The sequence below is a fragment of the Sycon ciliatum genome, chromosome 1 (genome assembly GCF_964019385.1).
Source record: "Sycon ciliatum chromosome 1, ocSycCili1.1, whole genome shotgun sequence".
Lineage (NCBI taxonomy): Eukaryota > Metazoa > Porifera > Calcarea > Leucosolenida > Sycettidae > Sycon > Sycon ciliatum.
Window position 1 is genome coordinate 62,742,344 of NC_088643.1, and position 20,101 is coordinate 62,762,444.

Here is a 20,101-nt window from a genome sequence, read left to right on the forward strand (position 1 = left end):
GGTTAATCATTTATGATAACTCAGCTTGATGTGCCCAACACGGCTTTTCAGCCTCACTAAGGCTAGCCTGAGTCACTGAAAACAGCAAAAACAGCGTCACGCGAACGTATAGTAACTATACAACAATCGCCTGTGAAAAAAGACAGTGTTGGCAAAACTACTGCTGTTCAACCACCTGACACCTCTTTCTACTGTGTGATTATGTTATCACTCATGGCCGTTAGTAGTGATTCCCGTTGTATCCATGCTGCTGGTTGCACTTGTGATCATCATAACTGTATTGCGTGAATGCATGATCCTTCTCGTGTTTCATTGCGGTGCCACTATGGATCTATGGCCCGATGCTTAGGTTATAGTGCATTGTAGACTTACTTTTCTTTGTGTAGTTTCAGTCCACACCGCGGACTGCGCGATCTGCCTGTAGCTGTGCACAGAATCCTGACGCTGCGCGCATGGTATTTGTTTCTTTCGCTTCCGGTGCATTCTTACTGTACGGTGTGGATCTACCCTTGTGCATATATTAGCCTGTAGCCCTTTTTAGTCGGGGCTTTTTTCCTTTGTTCCTTGCTGGCAGAGTGTGCAATTATTAGTTGTGTGAAAAGAGAATCTTCCAATACTCAACTTCAGAACTCGTGGATGTTCTAAACTTGTGGGGTACAGTTGAGCCCTGGGCTCGACTTGTACAAGAAACATTGGTCCTTCGAGCCGGATCTCGAGCCGGCTATTGTGACGCCTCTGAGGCGAGATAAGCCATGGAGAGTGGCAAAGAGCTACGTCGCTCAACCAGAACGAACAAGGGTTGTGAACCCAATCGATTTTCTCCGGAAGGAATGATCTCCGAACAGGAGAAACGACGGAACAGTCCGTCACCAACGCTGACAGCAGCGTCAACAACGTCTTCCAGGAAGACAAATGCTACCAAGAGTAGCAGGACTAGTGCTAGTAGTGCCATCAAGAGAGCGAAGCTGCTTGCCGCCGAGGTAGCGGAAGCAGAGAATATCGCGGAGTTGGAAAGAGTAGCCCGCGAGAAAGAACTCGCCACGCAGAGAAAGCTCTCGGAGATGCGCTTGTCGGCACGGAGAGCTGCACTGGGTGAAGATGCGGAGGAGCTTCCCGGTGATAGCGATAGTGATACGGCTGGTACCCCTCCTGTGGAAGAGTATGAGGAACGACAGTGGGATTTGCGTCGCGATACCGGTGAGCGTGAAGTCTCTGATCTCATAGATATTTCTAGTGCTCAAGTAAGCCCACAACATCTTGGAGTCGGAGCCACCACACCCGCTCCACAACATGATAAAGCCACTGTAGTTCGGTCTCGGGCTGCGAGTAACAGTCATACACCCAGCCAGACAGTACAGGTACCAGATGCTTGTGATAGTCATAGCGCACACACTCAAATAGCCCCAGGGCTTGAGGTAGTGACTGTAGACCAAGAGGGTGTTGGCGATTCATCAAGCATGAATGCACACCATTCACACCTGCCGGGTGGAAGTCAAATGCCAAGGCAAGCACTTGTGCCAGCTGTTGACCTGCTCTCTGACTGGAATCCTTTCACTGTACCAAATGTATGTAAGAGTCCAGCCACTGCCACTGGCGTACCACCAGTACAGCCCAGGCCAGACACCATCAGTACACATGAATACTGTGAGCAGACACTGTCAGCCGCTAAGTTTGCCCTAGCCGAGACTGAGAGGAAACTGCAGGCTATGACCATGGAAATGGAATGTAAAGAGCGTGCGTACTGTGACAGGCTGGCCCTCGAAGCCTCTGCACATCACGAGCTTTGTGATACACTGCAGGCCGCAGAAGACCAAAGGTCCGATCTTACTTGCAGACTGAGCGCTGAAAAGAAAGAGTCTGCGGTCCTAAGACAGGAACTCACTGCCCGCGACAGACAGCTCGAGTTGCAGCGCCGAGCACTAGCAGACGTTCAGGCTCAGGTCGCCAGCCAAGCGAAACAACTTGACGGCGTCAGGGAGGAGCTGGCACAAGAGGCTGAAGCCCGCGGGAATGAGAGAAGAGAGCTGGAACGTGAGTTGAGTGCCCGGGAATCTGAGCTGGAAGAGCTGAAGAGTCAGCTCGGCGCATACCGCCAGGGCACACACGAGGCCGCCCCTCCAACCGACCAATGTGCCAAAGCGCCCAGTACAGCCACAGCTGGAGTGGATTCGGCATCCACTGTGTCAGACTCAGTTGGAAAGACGATGACGACAGCCATGGCGCAGCTGGCCGAGGTTCTGGCCGAACGCCTACCTGTGGCAAATGCGCAGACGCAACCAGCGGAATCCCACCCGAGTGATCTCCAGAGAATGGTGGCGAGACAATCAGCTGGGAGAGACCTACCAAATTTCTCTGGAAACCCTGCTACATGGCCAATGTTCCACCATATGTACCGTGTCTCAACACAGGAGTGCGGCTTCAGCAACCATGAGAACATGGCACGCCTCCAGAAGGCGTTGAGTGGTAAAGCCAAAGAGGCAGTCATGGCCATGCTCGTTATTCCAGACAATGTGGATAGAGTCATTCGGACTCTTGAAACCCGCTTCGGACAGCCAGAACAGGTCATACAAACCATCATTGACAACGCTCAGAAGCAGAGAGCGGTGAAAGAAGAGGACTTTAAAGCACTGATCGACCTTGCCAATGTGGTAGGGAACCTCGTGGCAACGATGCAGCTGATGGAGAGCACGGGACACATAACAAACCCAGCGCTGCGACAAGAGATCGTCTCCAAACTCCCCAGCAGCCTACGACGTTTATGGGGGGAGCACATACGCACTCGGGACCAGGAAGTGACCCTCGAAACGTTAGCAGAGTGGCTGGAGGAGAGAGCGGATGCTGTGTCCCGCGTGAAGCGACCAGCTATGTTCCCGGCGGATAGTGCGAAGCGCCCCACATTCCATCGTGGCAGCACGTTCGCCGCCACCGAGAAGCAATGTGCCTTCTGCAAACGGTCCGGCCACGCCACTCGGGACTGTCGAACGTTTGCCAAGAAGAGCGTCAACGATCGCTGGAAATGGATAAGGGCCGAGAGTCGTTGCTTCACCTGCCTAGCTCATGGGCATCGATCCGGTAACTGCCCGAGCAAGAAGCCATGTGGGTTGCAAGGGTGCGACCGCTTGCACCACCATCTGCTACACCCAGCTAAACGACCGGACGACACACGCACTAGTGGCAAGAATCCAGATCAGCCCCACACAAGCTCTCAAGCTGTGGAAGGACATACGTATCTTGTCGGCAAATGCAACCGGCGCGACCGAGTCATCCTACGCACAGTCCCAGTGACGATCCGAGGCCCATCTGGTGAAGTCCGTACGTCAGCTCTCCTTGACGAGGCCTCCACGGTGACCCTTATGGATGCTGCCATTGCCAAGGAGATTGGAGCCGAAGGACCCCGTCGCCCGCTGTTTCTCACCTGGACTGATGACAGCAATCAGACAGACAAACGGTCGCAGAGTGTCCGTGTCGAAGTTGAAGGAGACGGTGGAACGTTTTCACTGGACAACGTGAGGACAGTAAGCAAGATGGACTTACCTGAGCAACAGATCGACGTACCAAAACTGAGTAGCCGCTGGCCTCACCTAGCCGACAGCCCCAAGATCGTTGGAGCCAACACGAAGCCAAGACTCTTGATAGGCCAAGACAACTGCCACCTTATCCTCCCCCGCGAGGTAATCGAAGGACCACCGAGCGCGCCAATGATGACGAAATGCAAGCTAGGCTGGTCAGTACATGGCAATGACAGGGCAGGAGTCCCACAGATCGAACATTGCCACCTTGCAAGAACCGCTGACGATGACCTCCATCAGCTCGTCAAGGAGTCATTCAGCACGGAGTCGTTTGGTGTGAAGGTCACCTCCAACAAGACCAGCTCGAGGGAAGAAGTCCGTGCCGAGAGGCTGCTGGAGTCCACCACCAAGCGAGTTGGCACCCGTTGGGAGACAGGTCTGCTATGGCGCTCGAGTGACATCGTCCTCCCCGAGAGCTACGAAATGGCCAAATCGAGGCTGATGTCTCTGGAAAGGAAGATGGCCCGAAACCCAGCCTATGCAGATCAGTACTGCTCTAAGATTGCAGAGTATGTCGCTACAGGCTATGCGAGAAAGCTGACAGAGGAAGAGCTGGACCAAGACAACGTTGGCCGCAGGTGGTACTTGCCACACTTTGGAGTAGTTAACCCCAACAAGCCAGGGAAAATTCGCCTGGTATTCGATGCAGCAGCGAAAAGCAACGGCATGAGCCTTAATGATGCTCTAGTCAGTGGACCAGATCTCCTCAATCCTCTTCCGAGTGTCCTCTTCAAGTTCCGGCAACACCGAATTGGTTTCGGCGGAGACATCCAACAGATGTTTCATCAGGTACTCATCAGGAAAGAGGATCTGCCAGCACAGAGATTCCTGTGGCGAGGGCGTGATCGTGACCGAGACCCAGATGTCATGCAAATGACAGCAATGACATTTGGTGTCACATGCTCGCCGGCAGCCGCTCAGTATGTGATGCGAAAGAACGCCTCGGAGTTCACCGATCGGTGGCCTGACGCCGTACGGGCCATCTGTGAGAATCACTATGTCGATGACTACTATGACTCCACCGATGATGAAGAACAAGCCAGAAACCGAGTGGACCAGGTGTCGGCCATCCACGATGCTGGTGGGTTCCTCATTCGCCACTGGGTCAGCAACTCCAGAGAGCTGCTGCAGCACATTCCAGCAGAGCGCCGAGCAGTTGACGCACCGACATTCAACAGCGGCACGGAGCTGCCCATGGAGCGAGCGCTTGGTCTGAAGTGGGACCCAGAGACTGATCAATTTAACTTCCGCCTCAGTCAACGCCTCGTTGACCAAGAAGCTAAGTCACCCCGGCCAACAAAGCGACAGGCACTCCGCATGATCATGTCAGTGTTCGACCCGATGGGGTTTCTATCCTGTCATACCCTAGCAGCACGAGTCCTTCTGCAAGATGTTTGGCGCACTGGAGTTGGGTGGGACCAACCCCTACCGGACAGTCTGCTGGAAAAGTGGCGTCAGTGGTGGGGAGGTCTCCGCGAGCTAAGTCACATCGTTGTACCCCGCTGCTACTGCCTGAGAATGTCAACGAGGAAGTCATGTCAGCTTCATGTCTTTGGCGACGCCAGCGAGGACGGCTTTGCAGCCGTCGCATACTTTCGAACAACTCTTGAAGACAGGACCTCTCAAGTCTCTTTCGTCCTGGGCAAGAGTCGTGTCGCCCCGTTACGGCCGATTTCCATCCCAAGGCTCGAGCTACAGGCGGCACTCATGGCTGCAAGAATAGCACGGACGGTTCTGGAAGGGCACGACCTACTCATCGACAGCACAACGCTATGGACAGATTCAATAACAGTCCTTCGGTGGATTCAGGCAGATGCCAGGAAGTTCAAGCCGTTCGTCGCCCACAGAGTCGGTGAGATCGATGAACTATCTGCAGTGTCACAGTGGAGGTGGGTGCCAACAACCCTCAATCCAGCTGATGCCGCAACGAGAGTACTGCCAGATGTCCAAGGCAGACAACTTCATTGGCTTCAGGGTCCGAAGTTCTTGCAAGCTCCAGAGGCTGATTGGCCAGAGGAGACCACACATGCGAAGGCTACTGACGTCGATGCTGATCGCCAGGAGATGAAGGCAGAGTTCGCCGGAATGCACACCGTGCCAGAGCCGTTGGTCTTACCAGACGCCAACAGTTATTCATCGTGGATGAAGCTGGTGAGAGTCACGGCATGGATGGCTCGATACGTCAAGAACCTGCGGGCCAAGGCAGCCGGAAAGCCAGCCACTGTTGGGAAGCTCCTTCCGACAGAGTTCCAAAGGGCTCAAGAGCTGTGGTGGCTCAGGACTCAAAGAGACAGCTTTGCAGGTGACGTTGCAGAACTGAAGAAAAATGGGTCTGTGACGAAAGCGAGTCGTTTGTACACTCTGTCCCCAACCATCGATGGAGTTGGTGTGATCCGCATGAGTGGACGGGTCAGGACCGCACCGAGTGGGAGCGCCATTGATCTGGATCCGGTTATCCTGCCACCAGATCACGCGTACACTCGACTCATGCTCCAACACCTCCACGATATCTGTGGTCACCAAGGACAGGCTCAGGTAGCCAACGAGATCCGCCGACGTTACTGGATACCGGGACTACGTACTGCGGTGCGGCGCACATGGTCCGTTTGCCAACGCTGTAAGAATGATCGCTCCAAGCCGATACCTCCGCAGATGGGCAACTTGCCCGAGGGGAGAACAGCTGCTTTCGTCCGCCCGTTTACGCACTGTGGTTTGGATTACTTCGGGCCTCTGCAAGTGACAGTTGGCAGGAGACGTGAGAAGCGGTATGGTGCTATCTTTACATGTCTCACCACGCGAGCAGTTCATCTTGAGATCGCTCATAACCTAACGACCGACAGCGCTATCATGGCGATCCGAAGAATGGCCAGTCGACGAGGCTACCCGGGAGTCCTGTACTCTGACAATGGCACCAATTTCCATGGCGCCGAGAGAGAGATGCGTGAGGCCTTGCAAGACCTTGACCGGGAGAAGATTACGGGATTCCTGACGCCGAAGGGAGTGGAGTGGCGTTTCAACCCGCCAGCAAGTCCGCACATGGGTGGAGCCTGGGAGCGACTCGTTCGCTCTGTGAAAACCGCCCTGAGTGCAGTGTTACACGAGAGGTCTCCTAAAGAGGAAGTCTTAACGACTCTGTTCGCTGAAGTCGAAGCAACCCTGAACAGCCGCCCGTTAACTCACGTATCATGCGACCCAAAGGACGAGGACAGCCTGACCCCGAACCATTTTCTGCTTGGGACACCAGCTCAGACGCACCCACCAGGACTCTTCACGGAAGATGACCTCTGCCTCAGGAAGCAGTGGCGCATAGCACAGACCCTCGCAGCCCACTTTTGGCGACGCTGGCTAAAAGAATACCTGCCCTGCCTCCAAAGGAGGACGAAATGGCATGGTGCCGATCCAAGACCTGTGAAGCCTGACGACATTGTTGTGATCGCCGATGGAAGCCTGCCGAGAGGCACTTGGCCGAAGGGACGTGTTACTGCTGTCTATCCCGGCCCAGACGGACGAGTGCGAGTAGCAGATGTGCAGACGCAGACCGGCACCCTCCGACGACCTGTCAGTAAGATCTGCGTCCTGGATGTCCGACGATAGGGTGACCAATGGATCGTCACCGGGGGGGGGGGGGGGGGGGGGGGGGAGGATGTTGGCAAAACTACTGCTGTTCAACCACCTGACACCTCTTTCTACTGTGTGATTATGTTATCACTCATGGCCGTTAGTAGTGATTCCCGTTGTATCCATGCTGCTGGTTGCAATTGTGATCATCATAACTGTATTGCGTGAATGCATGATCCTTCTCGTGTTTCATTGCGGTGCCACTATGGATCTATGGCCCGATGCTTAGGTTATAGTGCATTGTAGACTTACTTTTCTTTGTGTAGTTTCAGTCCACACCGCGGACTGCGTGATCTGCCTGTAGCTGTGCACAGAATCCTGACGCTGCGCGCGTGGTATTTGTTTCTTTCGCTTCCGGTGCATTCTTACTGTACGGTGTGGATCTACCCTTGTGCATATATTAGCCTGTAGCCCTTTTTAGTCGGGGCTTTTTTCCTTTGTTCCTTGCTGGCAGAGTGTGCAATTATTAGTTGTGTGAAAAGAGAATCTTCCAATACTCAACTTCAGAACTCGTGGATGTTCTAAACTTGTGGGGTACAGTTGAGCCCTGGGCTCGACTTGTACAAGAAACAGACAGCGTCTTTCTCCGAGCTTGCTACTTTCAAACTGTTCATGCCAGTTCAAAACTGGTTTTAGAGCGCGTCTTTTGCGGTGCGTAGGCCAAAAAACTGCCCTGGTTAGTTGACAAGGGAGCTGTTGGTGGCAGCAAGGGAGCGGTATACTTGTTTGGCGGAATCTTTCATCTACAAAATATGTCCATCCCATCGTGATTGGTAGGGACGTTTTGTGTGTGCATGGTGTTTTGCGCACGTCTCTCTGGCTGAACAGTGGACTTTGATTTCAAAAATTCGAAATTTTGAGCATATGGGGCAGTGGTGGTATAATTATTATGGTGCTCGGGTGGGTATAAACTTCCCAGTCATAGGAGAGGTCGAAAGTCTCGGCGCCCTCCTATTTACTTAGTGAAGGCTGCATTTTTATCTTCAATGATAACGTTCTAGGTCTGAAGGTGTAATTATAACAAGATGAAAGCGGTGTACACCACATACACTTATGCGGGGCATGCTTCCTATTGTCCAGAAGGGAGCAGAGCTAGAGAGTGAAACATGTGGTGGTGGCTGCGGCGGCAGTGGTGGCTGTAGCAAGACACTGCCAGATATAACAGCCTGTTCGCCTTACACCGATGATGATTGTAGCGTATGTGGATGGACCGAAAGTGCCAGAAAGGGAAGTACAGTCAACTTCGCGAATAACGACTGCGGATATAACGACAATTCGCGAATAACGACAGCATTTCCATGCTCAGAGCAGAGTCCCTTCCAACTGTAATACATATAATGAGACTTCGGGTATAACGACACTTCGCGAATAAGGACACTTTTTTGATGCCCCGCCGAGTGTCGTTATAAGCGAAGTTGACTGTAGACCAAATAAGTAGAAGCATCACAAGAGGGTGTGCTCGGTGGATAATAAGGAGCAGAACATCTGGGGAGAATTAGCTGTGTGTCAATACTGACAAAGCTACACTGTTTCAGCGATCCACACCTTCAGTCTTCAGATGAGCGTACCCTTGGTACCCAATAGATTTACGTATGTGGTATTGTTCTCTCATTTCGGATCACGCGAAACAGCCGTGGCGGGTCCTGGCATTGCCCATCGTTCTTGTACTCAAGAAACTCCCTAATATTGCATATAGGGCATCAGTTTTCAAAACGGCTGCAAACAGGTGAATCCTAAAGGAGAGCCAATCAAATTGAAGGAAAATAATACGAAGGGGGGGGGGGGGGGGAGCAGTCCAACGCATCGCTCACTGACCTCGAGTGGTGGTAGCAGCTCGGAGGGAGGAGTTGGAAAGGAAACACTGCTTGACAAGTGGATAAGAAGCAGCCATATGCAGTCTCCGTGCGAGCGCGCCCATTGCTTGTACAGACGGACAGCAGCCTACAACACACAGGCAGGAAGCAAAGCCACCCATCATTGACCTTCAAAGAAGCCATGGCACCCAACAAGCAGTACTATACCTACACAAAGACTCGTGTGTGCACGCTCAAATGCACAAACAAAGCATTCAAGACCAGACCAGTAATACAAGGACACAGTCAGTCGTAGGTCCGGTAGCCAGATTAGCGCCAAAACGTTTCTCAGGAATACGAGTACCAGGTATGCGCTAACCGTGAGAAGCGCATCAATGCCTTTTTCGCACAAATCTGCTACTGCCGTGCAGGATTACGGGTATGACCATCCTCATGCCCAGGAAAGATACTCTGAACACAGCCTATCATACCATCCAAGTCTTGGGACAAAGCACAAAGTAGAGTTACCGCTGTCTGGCAAAAGTGCTCAACCCACAGAGAGGAGCCTGCGACACAAGTTCCAATTGGCAGTAAACTTTGCTCTGTTCTTAATCTCAAGTCGAGATACATGTAGCTCACTGCTCACCTGCTGAACTGAGACTGGCATTTTGCAGCTTAGATAGGATACACACATGTTGGACAGCGATACTATCTCTTCCTCCGGTAAGTCCAGCTGGAAGAGAGAGGAAGAGAGAGAGGGGGGGGGGGGGAGACAGAGACAGACAGACAGACAGACAGACAGACAGACAGACAGACAGACAGACAGGAGAGAGAGAGAGAGAGGTAAATGGCAACAGACTAACAATACAATAGAGAGCTAACAACCAGAAGCACATTGTAGTGCAGCAGCTGCTCTAAACCAAGCGCAACGACAACCGGCTGACTGGCAGGTGTGGTCAAAGGTCTAGCACAATCAAGCAGTGTAATGCATACTTCTCGAACATTCTGCTATTGTCCACCATATAACACTTGGCGGCAGGCTGATGTATCGAGGTGGCAAGCATATAGGAAAGCAAACAATGATGAAACCATTCAAAAACGTGCTGTTATGCCAACTTGAAACAAAAGCTACATTCATACATGTAAAAAAATAACTTAGACTTCAAAGGCCAAGTGTTGGCTGGCTTTTGGCAGTTGCTGTTTCTCAGTAGCTCTTACCTTGGTAGACAAGGTGCCTAGACAGTCAAAGATACCAAGTAAGAGTGTGTGCAGCTGTGTGTACCTACAACAGGATTGAGGAAAGGCAGAAGAACAAACAAACAGACTTGAAGCGGTCAGAAAAACGGACATACAGCGAAAACGCAAAACAGGCCAGTGAGTTACACTACAGTCCATGCACGCTACACCACGGGCTCACGCACACTTTTAAATAGTGGCAGCAGGGATGAATTTATCCGGTATCACATCGCAGTTTGCTATGCAAAATCGATCTACTGCTACTCAACAATCACCGCGACTCGCAGAATACTGCGATACATACAGGCTATCCATGCCTAGCCTACACGGTCAAGAAACATGCACACAGTGCAGTTGACTGGTGTGTGAGAGGAACGCAAGGTGTCCCTCCGTGGTCTAAGCAACTTCAGTCATTATTTTGTAGATAGGTTTTCAGGAATCGCTCTCAACAAGGACGATGTGGTAACTACCCAACTTTCGAAGAAGAGCGCTATTAAATCAAAAATCAAAGACTGCTACACAGTTGAGATTTTGTGAAGTAAATTCATCCCTGGACAAGTGTCCACTGCACTTGCCATGTCTTGCATGCCTGCACATGCACACACACACATAGACACTACAGGCAAGACAGCCACACTGTGTAGGTCTTGCCAGTTCTGGAAAACACAGCGAGACGCAGGTCTACGACAATGCCAAGGCATGGTAGTGGAACCACTGGGTATCGTGCCATCGCTGACCAAGAGGAAACACTCATTCTCCCCCTGGATACTTTGAAGTAGTTAAGCCTCTTGTGTGGGCAAACTAATTGTGCAAATCATCGTACTTTAGAATCATATCGCTTGGAGTACTGAAACAGAGAATGACAATACTGGCTTCAACCCTACTACAATCCTGACCCAGCTTTACTAGTACGGGCACATCATATCAGCTTACTTGGCAGGAACAGGCTGCTGAAGCACCGCGGTGAAAATCGGAATGATGTCATTGGTGACGCGCTTCCGAATGAAGTCGCCGGCCACAATGGCCAGCACTGCGATGAGATCCACAGCCTGCAGTCAGATTCAGGGAACATGGTTAGTCCACGCATTCTAGAACATGTTCCTACATTCAAAAAACACTCAAACATCTCCTATCCGGACGTCTCAGATACGGGTACATCTCTCTGTTGGTCCTTCAGCTTGATTTGCTATGGCAAAAGTGCTTCGATACGGGGTTTAAAAATCAAGGTCTATAAAGAGCATAATCGTTCGTATAATTATGCTTGGGATAATGGTGACTACAGAAAAGTAAGTACAATACACTGCCCGCCATATCCACCATACATGGAGTGCAAGTAGCTTTGTGTAAGGTGGGGGGGGGGGGGGGCAATACCAGAATACATGAACACATACACAAGCAAGCACGTGCGCGCACACACACACACACACACACACACACACACACACACGCACATGCCCCCCCCCCCCTCTCATACACACAGAGATGCAACAAGCTAGTCTTCTGCTCTTACTTTGCTTGCAATTGGTAAGTGTGTATGTCGCACACGATGCAGCAACGGTGACCACAGCTGATGTACAAGAGGCAACAGTTGCTCTACAGCATGCAGGGCACATAAGACGGGAACAAGAGAAATAGACAAGAAGAAACCAAGTTCCATGAAACACATCATAGCCATCACCACCCATGTCATGTGGGAAGCATGAATCTCAAAGGAAACAAAACAAATTCCTAGATGAACATCAGGCATGTCAAGTGAAACTGGCTCCACAAGACGTAACGTTACCCGGAGGAACAAAAATGAACGTCGCTGATTCATGAGAAAATCCCACAGTGCTGGTTGGTGAAATCTGACCACTTGCTCGAGCGCGGTTCTGCAAGCTGCTCACAAACTGAACTGGCTAGGTAGGTGTATACACTGAGCTGGGTTACACACGCAGAGCACCACTAGCTCCTTGACCCGATGCGCAGGAATCGCCCCAGTAGTCCGGTCAGATTGCACGGGCAAGGCAGAGTGCACGGGCAAGCACTGTGGATCGAACTACCAGGGCTCGCAAGACTTTTATATGATTATACAAAGATAGCCAAACTCGGACGGAGAGCCGATAGTACTCATGTATAAGTGGAAGGACAGCATTGTACGAGTTATGACCATTGCACTATCTGAGTGTTGGTCACAACTCCTAACATGTTGTCCCTCTTACAAGTATCCAAGATATAGCAGTATTAACCACAGTTAGCACTTCATACAGAGGACACCAAAGATTTACTCAGATATAGCCGTCTTCAGACGACATAACTTACCTTGGTTGGGTTGCAGCAGACGCACGCCTTGTTGAACAGTGTCCAAAACCACCAGGCTACTGTGCACATGTGTCACTGACAACAGGTGCACGCAATAGTTCAGTACCTAGACAAAGTGAGCAGCATACAACAACAGTAACAGGCATGGTCAAAGCCATTATTGGGAACAGAAGGAAATCCTCTAAACTACAGTGCAAGTATTGGACAACTAACCAGCTCTAACATGCATTACTAACAGCCTCAATAGAACAAGTACCTACCCGGACGCCAACGTTATCCGCATCAGGCAACTTTTTCGCATCGTTCGGCTGGCTATCGTCTTGAATGTCCTCGCCGTCATCCATCCCCTCTTGCTCATCGTCAGCCAGTTCTTCTTTTTCCTTCTCTTTTCCCTTTTGTTGGTGATAGTCCAAGAAAAACTCACGGATCTCGTCCATACTGGCAGGCTCCCGGTCGCGCTCCAACTCGTCCCCTTCGCTCTGTGAAGAAGTGAATAGGTCATTAAGCTGGCCTGCAAGATTCTCAGTACTGGCTTGCACCTCTGCACCAGAGTCAGCGGCGGCGGGTAGCGTATCTACACCACTCCAACGACGTACGGCACACACCGATGCTCTCAGCACGGGAATGAGCAGAAGATCTTTCCCAGTTCCCGTGCTCAGCTCCAGCACATACAGGACCTCATCGAGAAAGGCATTCAAGAGGAGCAGCAGTGTATCATCACTGTTAGCCAGTGTTTCACGCATGACCCTGGTAGCAACAGCATACTGATTGAGAACACGCAGGTGCTGAGTGCACAAGTTCAGTAGGTAGTCAGCATTGCACCCGATCAGCTGACTGACCGAGTCGTAATTGCACGACGTTGCCATCGCCTGCAGACAAGCATACGCGGCATCTCGTATCATAAGGTTGTCTGAGCCGGCCTTCTCTAATACATGGAAGAGAGACTGCAGTATAAATTGCCGGAAGCCCTCGCCAAGAATAGACGCAAACACGCGCACGCCGTCAAGCAGAAGGCAAACAAGCAGCACATTGCTGCGCAACGCCTCGGCACTCAGTGGGTGCACAGGGCGGTGTTGATCCGTCGCTGGCATGTCCCGGGTCAGGATGGTGTCAGCGGCGGCCGCAGTGGCCGGCACGATGCGCAGCCGCGACTCCAGGCTCTGGTGATGTGTGTTGCTGCTGCTGCTGTGCGATGACGGTGCCAGCAGCGTTGCGGGTAGTGGTGGCTGTTCGGTGGGCACATGCCACACACTGGGCTGCGTGAACTCAGTCAGTAGAAACCTGAGCAACACAAAGAGAGAGAGAGAGAGAGAGAGAGAGAGAGAGAGAGAGAGAGAGAGAGAGAGAGAGAGGGAGAGAGAGAGGGAGAGAGAGAGGGAGAGAGAGAGAGAGAGAGCAAATAGCAGACCGTGCCGATCGTCACTGGTGGTGGGACAGGATCCACGGGGAAACATTACATAAGAAAACAGTGCACGGCCGGTTGCCTCGTATTTAAAAATCCTCACGTTACAAATAGAGTTGTGCACCTGCCCTCCAATCCAATCTTTGCCGAGTACACTGTACTGTGAGAATCGAACACTGGTAGTCGGAGTACAGGGCAAGTGCCTAAATCAGGATTAAAACACCTATGCCAAGCCGTCTGTCCTTGACTCGAGAATAGCGTCAGCGCATGCACTGTAAACGTGCAAACACAGCAGGAGCCATAAGCATGTACCTGGACTGTGCTGTCAACTGTTTCAACATGTACATTGCCACTTGCTACTGCATGCACCATGTACATCTAGCTGATGTACAGTGGGACACATCAGGTATACAGTCTACACACATGGTACGCATCCATAGAAATGATAGAATTATTCAAAGCATCATCCACCCGGGGAGCTCTACTCACCGCACATGCTGTTCAAAATCTTCCGTGCTGCTTTGCTCCTACCCCACACACCAGTCACAATGGGCATAAGACATCACACACAGAAAGCAACATTCATCAACACCCAGCTGTCTAATATTTAGTCAACCACAGAGCATTTCCGTTCCACATTTACTCTTCTTCAAAAGCCAGGCTAGGGCATAATGTGTGCACCACTTCAACTGCCAGATGTTGAACATGCACGTTTGAACGTGACAAGGCACCAATTTTAGCAAACAGTCGCTTGTACCATGGCAGGGAATGAGACAGAAACACACTTCAGTATACTAGCATGACATTGTGCTGCCTGATGATCGCTTGTGCATGAAACTTCACAGTTGCGGTAAGACAGCTCTATTCGCCTTTCTCAGTATGCACGCACTTCAAAATACAATGGACAGAACTGTACTTGTACTTGTAATCCTACTACAAGTACAGATCTAATACAGTTCACCCTATACGCGGTGCTTACTTGTAAATCAGAGACGGAATCCAGACCTGCAGCAACAAGCAGAGTTTGTACACAATCATGTACACAGAACGTTGCAGTAACCGCTGGGAAAGTACTACTCAATATGTCACGTGCCGAGCTTATCATGAACATACACACAGATACGCGCACATGCATGCATGCATGCATGCACACAAGTTTCACAGTACCGTACATGCACTTGCTCACTGCCAGAAACTAGTCATATGGGCCTCCCCTGGAGAGGGTGGGCAGATTCAGAAGGAATCTTGGAAATCAATAACAAAACAACAGCACTCGGGGGCAGCTCAGGTAAGGCCGTTTACATGTACGTTCACTGGCAACATCCCTATTCTCTGGGAGCATGAAGGCAGGAACAGTGCAAAAATCTCAGATATTTTCCAGCGCAAAGTAGCTCTTACCTACACCAGCTGCGCCTGACACGGCAGTGTTAATGACCAGAACGACCTGCTTGTGTAGATGTGGTTGCAGTAGAAGAATGTCAAGCAGTGAATCCACAACACTGCTCAGGTCACCTTAGCACGCATCAAAGTGAAAACAGAAAAGACACCGATATGATGCACATACGCGGCACGTACTCATGGGCAGGATGAACACTGAAGAGACGGAGCGCCCACAGAGCCAAGATAGGCAGGCAGCTAGAAACGAGAATGGAATCAGTCATGAGTACATGAATCACTCCATCCGTTCTAAGTTAGAACTACTATGATAGATCGACACTTGAGCAGAGTGTGCACTGGGCACAATGCCCGTACAATCGTAGATCGAAGCATGCATTAACGAACCTAAAACGAATATTCCAAAGGAGAAAATATTCCTTCCATCGCGTATCCAAACGAATACAAACGAATGATGCCAACCAAAGCAATGTGCCATTGGTCTGGTCGTCCTCAGAAAGGGCATAAATACCAGAATTACTATGGTCGGTCTTCGGATAAATCACTGGCCTCTTTCCGACTCGATCAGATTGCCAACAGTGTTTAAGGCTGCACCTAGCCAGAAGTGCAGCAGCAATGGTTCTTGGTGCTACGGTCCTTGCTCAGATGGCAACGAATATAGTGGCTCAGCCAAACAGCATATCACGAGAGGAGTGTTAGAGTTCGGCCTACCACAGCAAGCAAATGTGCATCCTCACCGTAGTAGCCCAGCAGTGAGCATGATAGCAGCAAACCCTTGGCGATCGCCTCGTCACGGAAATGCCTGAACGTGAGCTGACTATGCTGCCGGTGAGCACCGGCAACGCGAACTGCACTGTTACCATCTGCAAGTCACACGCACACACATACACACATGTGCGCATTGGCTACCATGAACAAACGTGCAGTGCACGACAAGCAGTGTAACACCAGTTCACACAAACCCGTATCATGAGAGTAGTGCAACACTTCATACATACCCGTATCATGAGAGTGCGAGATCGATATCGATGCGTGCGAAGTATCCATCTCCAGAGCCTGGGGACGCATGAACGCATACATGGACACACACACACACACTCACACACACACACACACACATACGCACGCACGCACATGATGACCATATTGCAGCAGATTGCCATGGGCAGACGAGAGCCTGCGCGTAAGATCAATGCGCAGGAAACATACTCAAAGGAATTAGTCGGAAAAATGGTGCAGACAACCAGCAGCTGTACTTTACCATGAGAAGGGCATGGAAGAGACGTTGACTTAGTCGAGGTGATAACAATATTGTTGAAAGCTTGGGACCTGGATGTGGAAAAGGAACAAGTGAAGAGACTACAACCATGATTTCAGTGCTCCTTTAAAAATCATACTGGTGAGCAGCCAGTTCATATACACATACGGACCAAGCTACTAGCATCATCTAAATTACCTTCACTATATCAGCGTTCAGCACATCCACTAGTGCTCCACTACATAGTGCACAAACGATTCCAGGCATTGTCGGGTCGCAACATCCACATGGAAAACAATAGCTCGTGCTGACGGCAGCAGTGTGAATATACATGTGATGCACAGTGCGCGTCAGCCAGAGTGCAAACTAGACATGCACACCTCAACGAACACAATGTGCAGTGCAATGGATACATTGTACGCCGTGATGGCTGCTACGGTGTGTTTGGGAGCATACTCGAAGCACCGGTAGTTGATACATGTATGCAAACCCTGTCAGGTACTGTACAGGTGATTACGTGTACTACACATGCACCACTCTATTGTACAGCCATGCACATTACCATGCGCACTATGTGCACTATGTGGAAGAAACACATAGTCAGATAGAGGTACGGCCCTACTCACCAAGCAATTGGATGTATCCTTGCAGCAGCAGAGTACAGGAGAGCTTCTTCCGGTCATCTAAGCGAACAAAATAAGGAAAAGGAGAGAAAGAAAGAAAAGCCACACTCAAGAAAACAACAGGCTCCGGACTCCTGACAAGCAACATTTTGAAGAAGAAAAAAGAACTTTTCAATGCTTTCCCATCAGGTGGAATACACGCAAAAAGGAAACTGAACAAGCAAGATGAATGTTATACAGCAGAGATGTGATAGAAACAGCGCAAAGAAGAATAGCCAAACACAACACGGCCAAATGTGCAACTCGTACCCATAGAAGGAATGACAAAAGGTGCAACTTTGAAGAAACCTAACAAGCGTGCGATGTTGCGACAACAATAGACAACCAATGGGCAAAAACTAACGAGTTGTTGGCGACCTACCAAACAGCCTAAACGTGAATTATGTTTTGTTTTTTCACGGCTGAGCGTAGCGAAAGAGTGCAAAAAACGTATTTTTCACTCACAAATATGTTCGTGCGTTTGCTCTTGTTCTGCGCAACTCCGTTGAACCTGCCATCGTGGCGAGTGTGATTGATCTGGTAGACCACTACCCCATGTACTGAACAGTTGCTTTGTGAGTGAAAAACATGTGTTTCTGCTTGCAGAAGTGAGGCGTCTTGGTGTGAAAATAAACAGCTTCTAAAGCTGTAAACATGTCTCAGTTGCACGACAATAATAAAGTACTGCCAATATTTTGCATTCATTGCCCTGATGATGCCCAATAGGCTAAATATTGGCAGCATTTCATTCATAGTAAAGAAGAAGGACCAAGAAACTTCAAGTTATGCTACAATGTCCACTAACATCACCAGTTACTAAACAATCAGCTCATGCGATAACATTGCACGACACTGATCGACGGTACTGACGTTCTACAACTAACTGGCTACCAGCTCCAGCACATCTTGGATGCGCACTCCAACAGCCTTCCAACTTGGAAGGTTCTAAGTTTTAGAAATAACATGAGGAGGGGAGTTAGTTGTAGAACGTCAGTACTGTCGGTCAGTGTCGTGCAATGTTATCGCATGAGCTGATTGTTTAGTAACTGGTGATGTTAGTGGACATTCTAGCGTAACTTGTAGTTTCTTGGTCCTTTTTCTTTACTTTAAATCTATCCTTGGCTCTCCATCCGAGTCCATTCTAGCATTTCATTCATTTATTCTCTCTTTTTTTTGTAGGTGAGAGCCTGTTCGGGGAATGGACGTGTTTACTAATTACAATTGGAAAGAAAACGCTGCAGTGGAGTTGGAGAGTGCTAAGGAAAGCATCTAAAGCATTTGATAAATTAGCACTACGCACACATGACAAAATTGAAAACAATCATCTGAACATGCAGCATGACATTCAGGATGCTCAAACAAACGGTTAGCAACGGGTGATTCACATTTATCAGAACCAAACCCAAGACAAACAGAAAGTGCGGTGGACGTAGAGAGAAAGAGAGCAGCCCAGCTCAGTGTATACACCTACCTAGCCAGTTCAGTTTGTGAGCAGCTTGTCAGCAAACATTATTTTGAAAAGGTTGACCTCGTGGATCCCCTGCACCAGGACTTAGAAAAAGCAGTATTTTCACAATTTTTCAGCAGTGCACTGATCTGCAGCATCTGGAATATCGGCATCAAGGAGAGGAAACACAGAAACACAGTGAGCAGCGCTAGCACTTACCAGTAGCTGTCATCACAGAAGGTAGATTAGAGGCAGCGCGATACATGCCATCCTCCAACAGTGACACAAGAGGTACTGACGCTGCATATGACAGGGAAACACACACACAAACACAGACCGTAGGCAAATCAGCTCAACAACTTGTTGTTGTAGTTTTTTCGTGAGCTCAATGTTTCAGGGTGAAATTCACAGCCCCAACCGGTGCACTGAGCCATTGGCATACACCTTTTTTTACATACAAAGGAGCATAAATATCCTGTAGACTCCCCGACCTCCTGTCCCCGCCACCCTCACCCCCTGCTACCTACACCTCCGTTACTAATGTACATAACCCGCTACGACATATACAACTCACTGTGCCTCACTACAAGCACATCCACTTTAGAACTTACCCGTGTTTAGATGATGGGAAAAGTGTGTCTGCAGCAATACACACGGAGCAACAACAAACATAATATTGGTCAACCGTGACTACAAGCAACCAACCAATGAAACATACAAGTGACAAAAAGGTGAACATGGCAGAGACATACTGCATAGCCAGGGTAAAACCCTGCTCAGGGGAAATACCAATGAGCTACTAGTACTCGGCAATCCGATGAAAAAATTCCTGATAAGGCCATGGTAAAAAATATCTTTGATTCTCAAGTACGCGCGCACCGATTTTTGGCGGCGCACCGACGAATTTTTTTATTTCTATGTACATGTATGCATATGCGCGCATGAAAACGGTCAATGCGAAAGGCATGAATCCGGGAGTAGTAAAATACCGGTATTTTTCAACTCCCCCGGCCTGAATAATAAATAATTATATGAACCTATGACGTACATATGTGTGACCCTATCTTTGGGAATAAAAAAATTGTGGGAAATAAAATAAAAAATCGCTCGCTCGCACCGATTTTCACAGGCTCATGACCTGAGAATCAACTTTATTTTTTACCATGGCCTAAATTGACAATTGCTTACCAGCGCAGTACGAGCCACCAGGGCAACTTGGGAGTAGCCATCAGCTATCAGCGCTACTAGCATTTCAACCAGAATGGTCACACTGGCAGATAACGACCTGGAGACAACGCAACGGATGAAATGACACATGTGAGTGTGACGCCAAGGGCAGCTGCGGCTATGGATAAAATAAGGTACGAAATAGTTGCCTCATTTAGACTGGATATTTAATCACCGTGAAAGGGCAAAGGAG

General features: G+C 49.8%; 1 protein-coding gene across 1 annotated transcript in view; it reads right to left on the reverse strand.

Annotated features, from left to right (window-relative positions):
• Window positions 1-20,101, reverse strand: part of LOC135804787 (TELO2-interacting protein 1 homolog) — a 31,379-nt gene that overhangs the window by 2,237 nt on the left and 9,041 nt on the right. The window contains exons 9-25 of the mRNA XM_065318744.1: window positions 19,870-19,966; window positions 19,293-19,320; window positions 18,901-18,981; window positions 17,199-17,255; window positions 16,576-16,643; window positions 16,313-16,370; window positions 16,052-16,177; window positions 15,318-15,431; window positions 14,899-14,924; window positions 14,409-14,446; window positions 12,778-13,798; window positions 12,518-12,623; window positions 11,727-11,809; window positions 11,150-11,265; window positions 10,199-10,262; window positions 9,627-9,713; window positions 9,003-9,128 (exon numbers count right to left, since the gene is read on the reverse strand). Of these exons, the coding sequence (XP_065174816.1) occupies window positions 9,003-9,128; window positions 9,627-9,713; window positions 10,199-10,262; window positions 11,150-11,265; window positions 11,727-11,809; window positions 12,518-12,623; window positions 12,778-13,798; window positions 14,409-14,446; window positions 14,899-14,924; window positions 15,318-15,431; window positions 16,052-16,177; window positions 16,313-16,370; window positions 16,576-16,643; window positions 17,199-17,255; window positions 18,901-18,981; window positions 19,293-19,320; window positions 19,870-19,966 (2,296 nt within the window). The remainder of the gene's footprint in view (window positions 1-9,002; window positions 9,129-9,626; window positions 9,714-10,198; window positions 10,263-11,149; window positions 11,266-11,726; window positions 11,810-12,517; window positions 12,624-12,777; window positions 13,799-14,408; window positions 14,447-14,898; window positions 14,925-15,317; window positions 15,432-16,051; window positions 16,178-16,312; window positions 16,371-16,575; window positions 16,644-17,198; window positions 17,256-18,900; window positions 18,982-19,292; window positions 19,321-19,869; window positions 19,967-20,101) is intronic.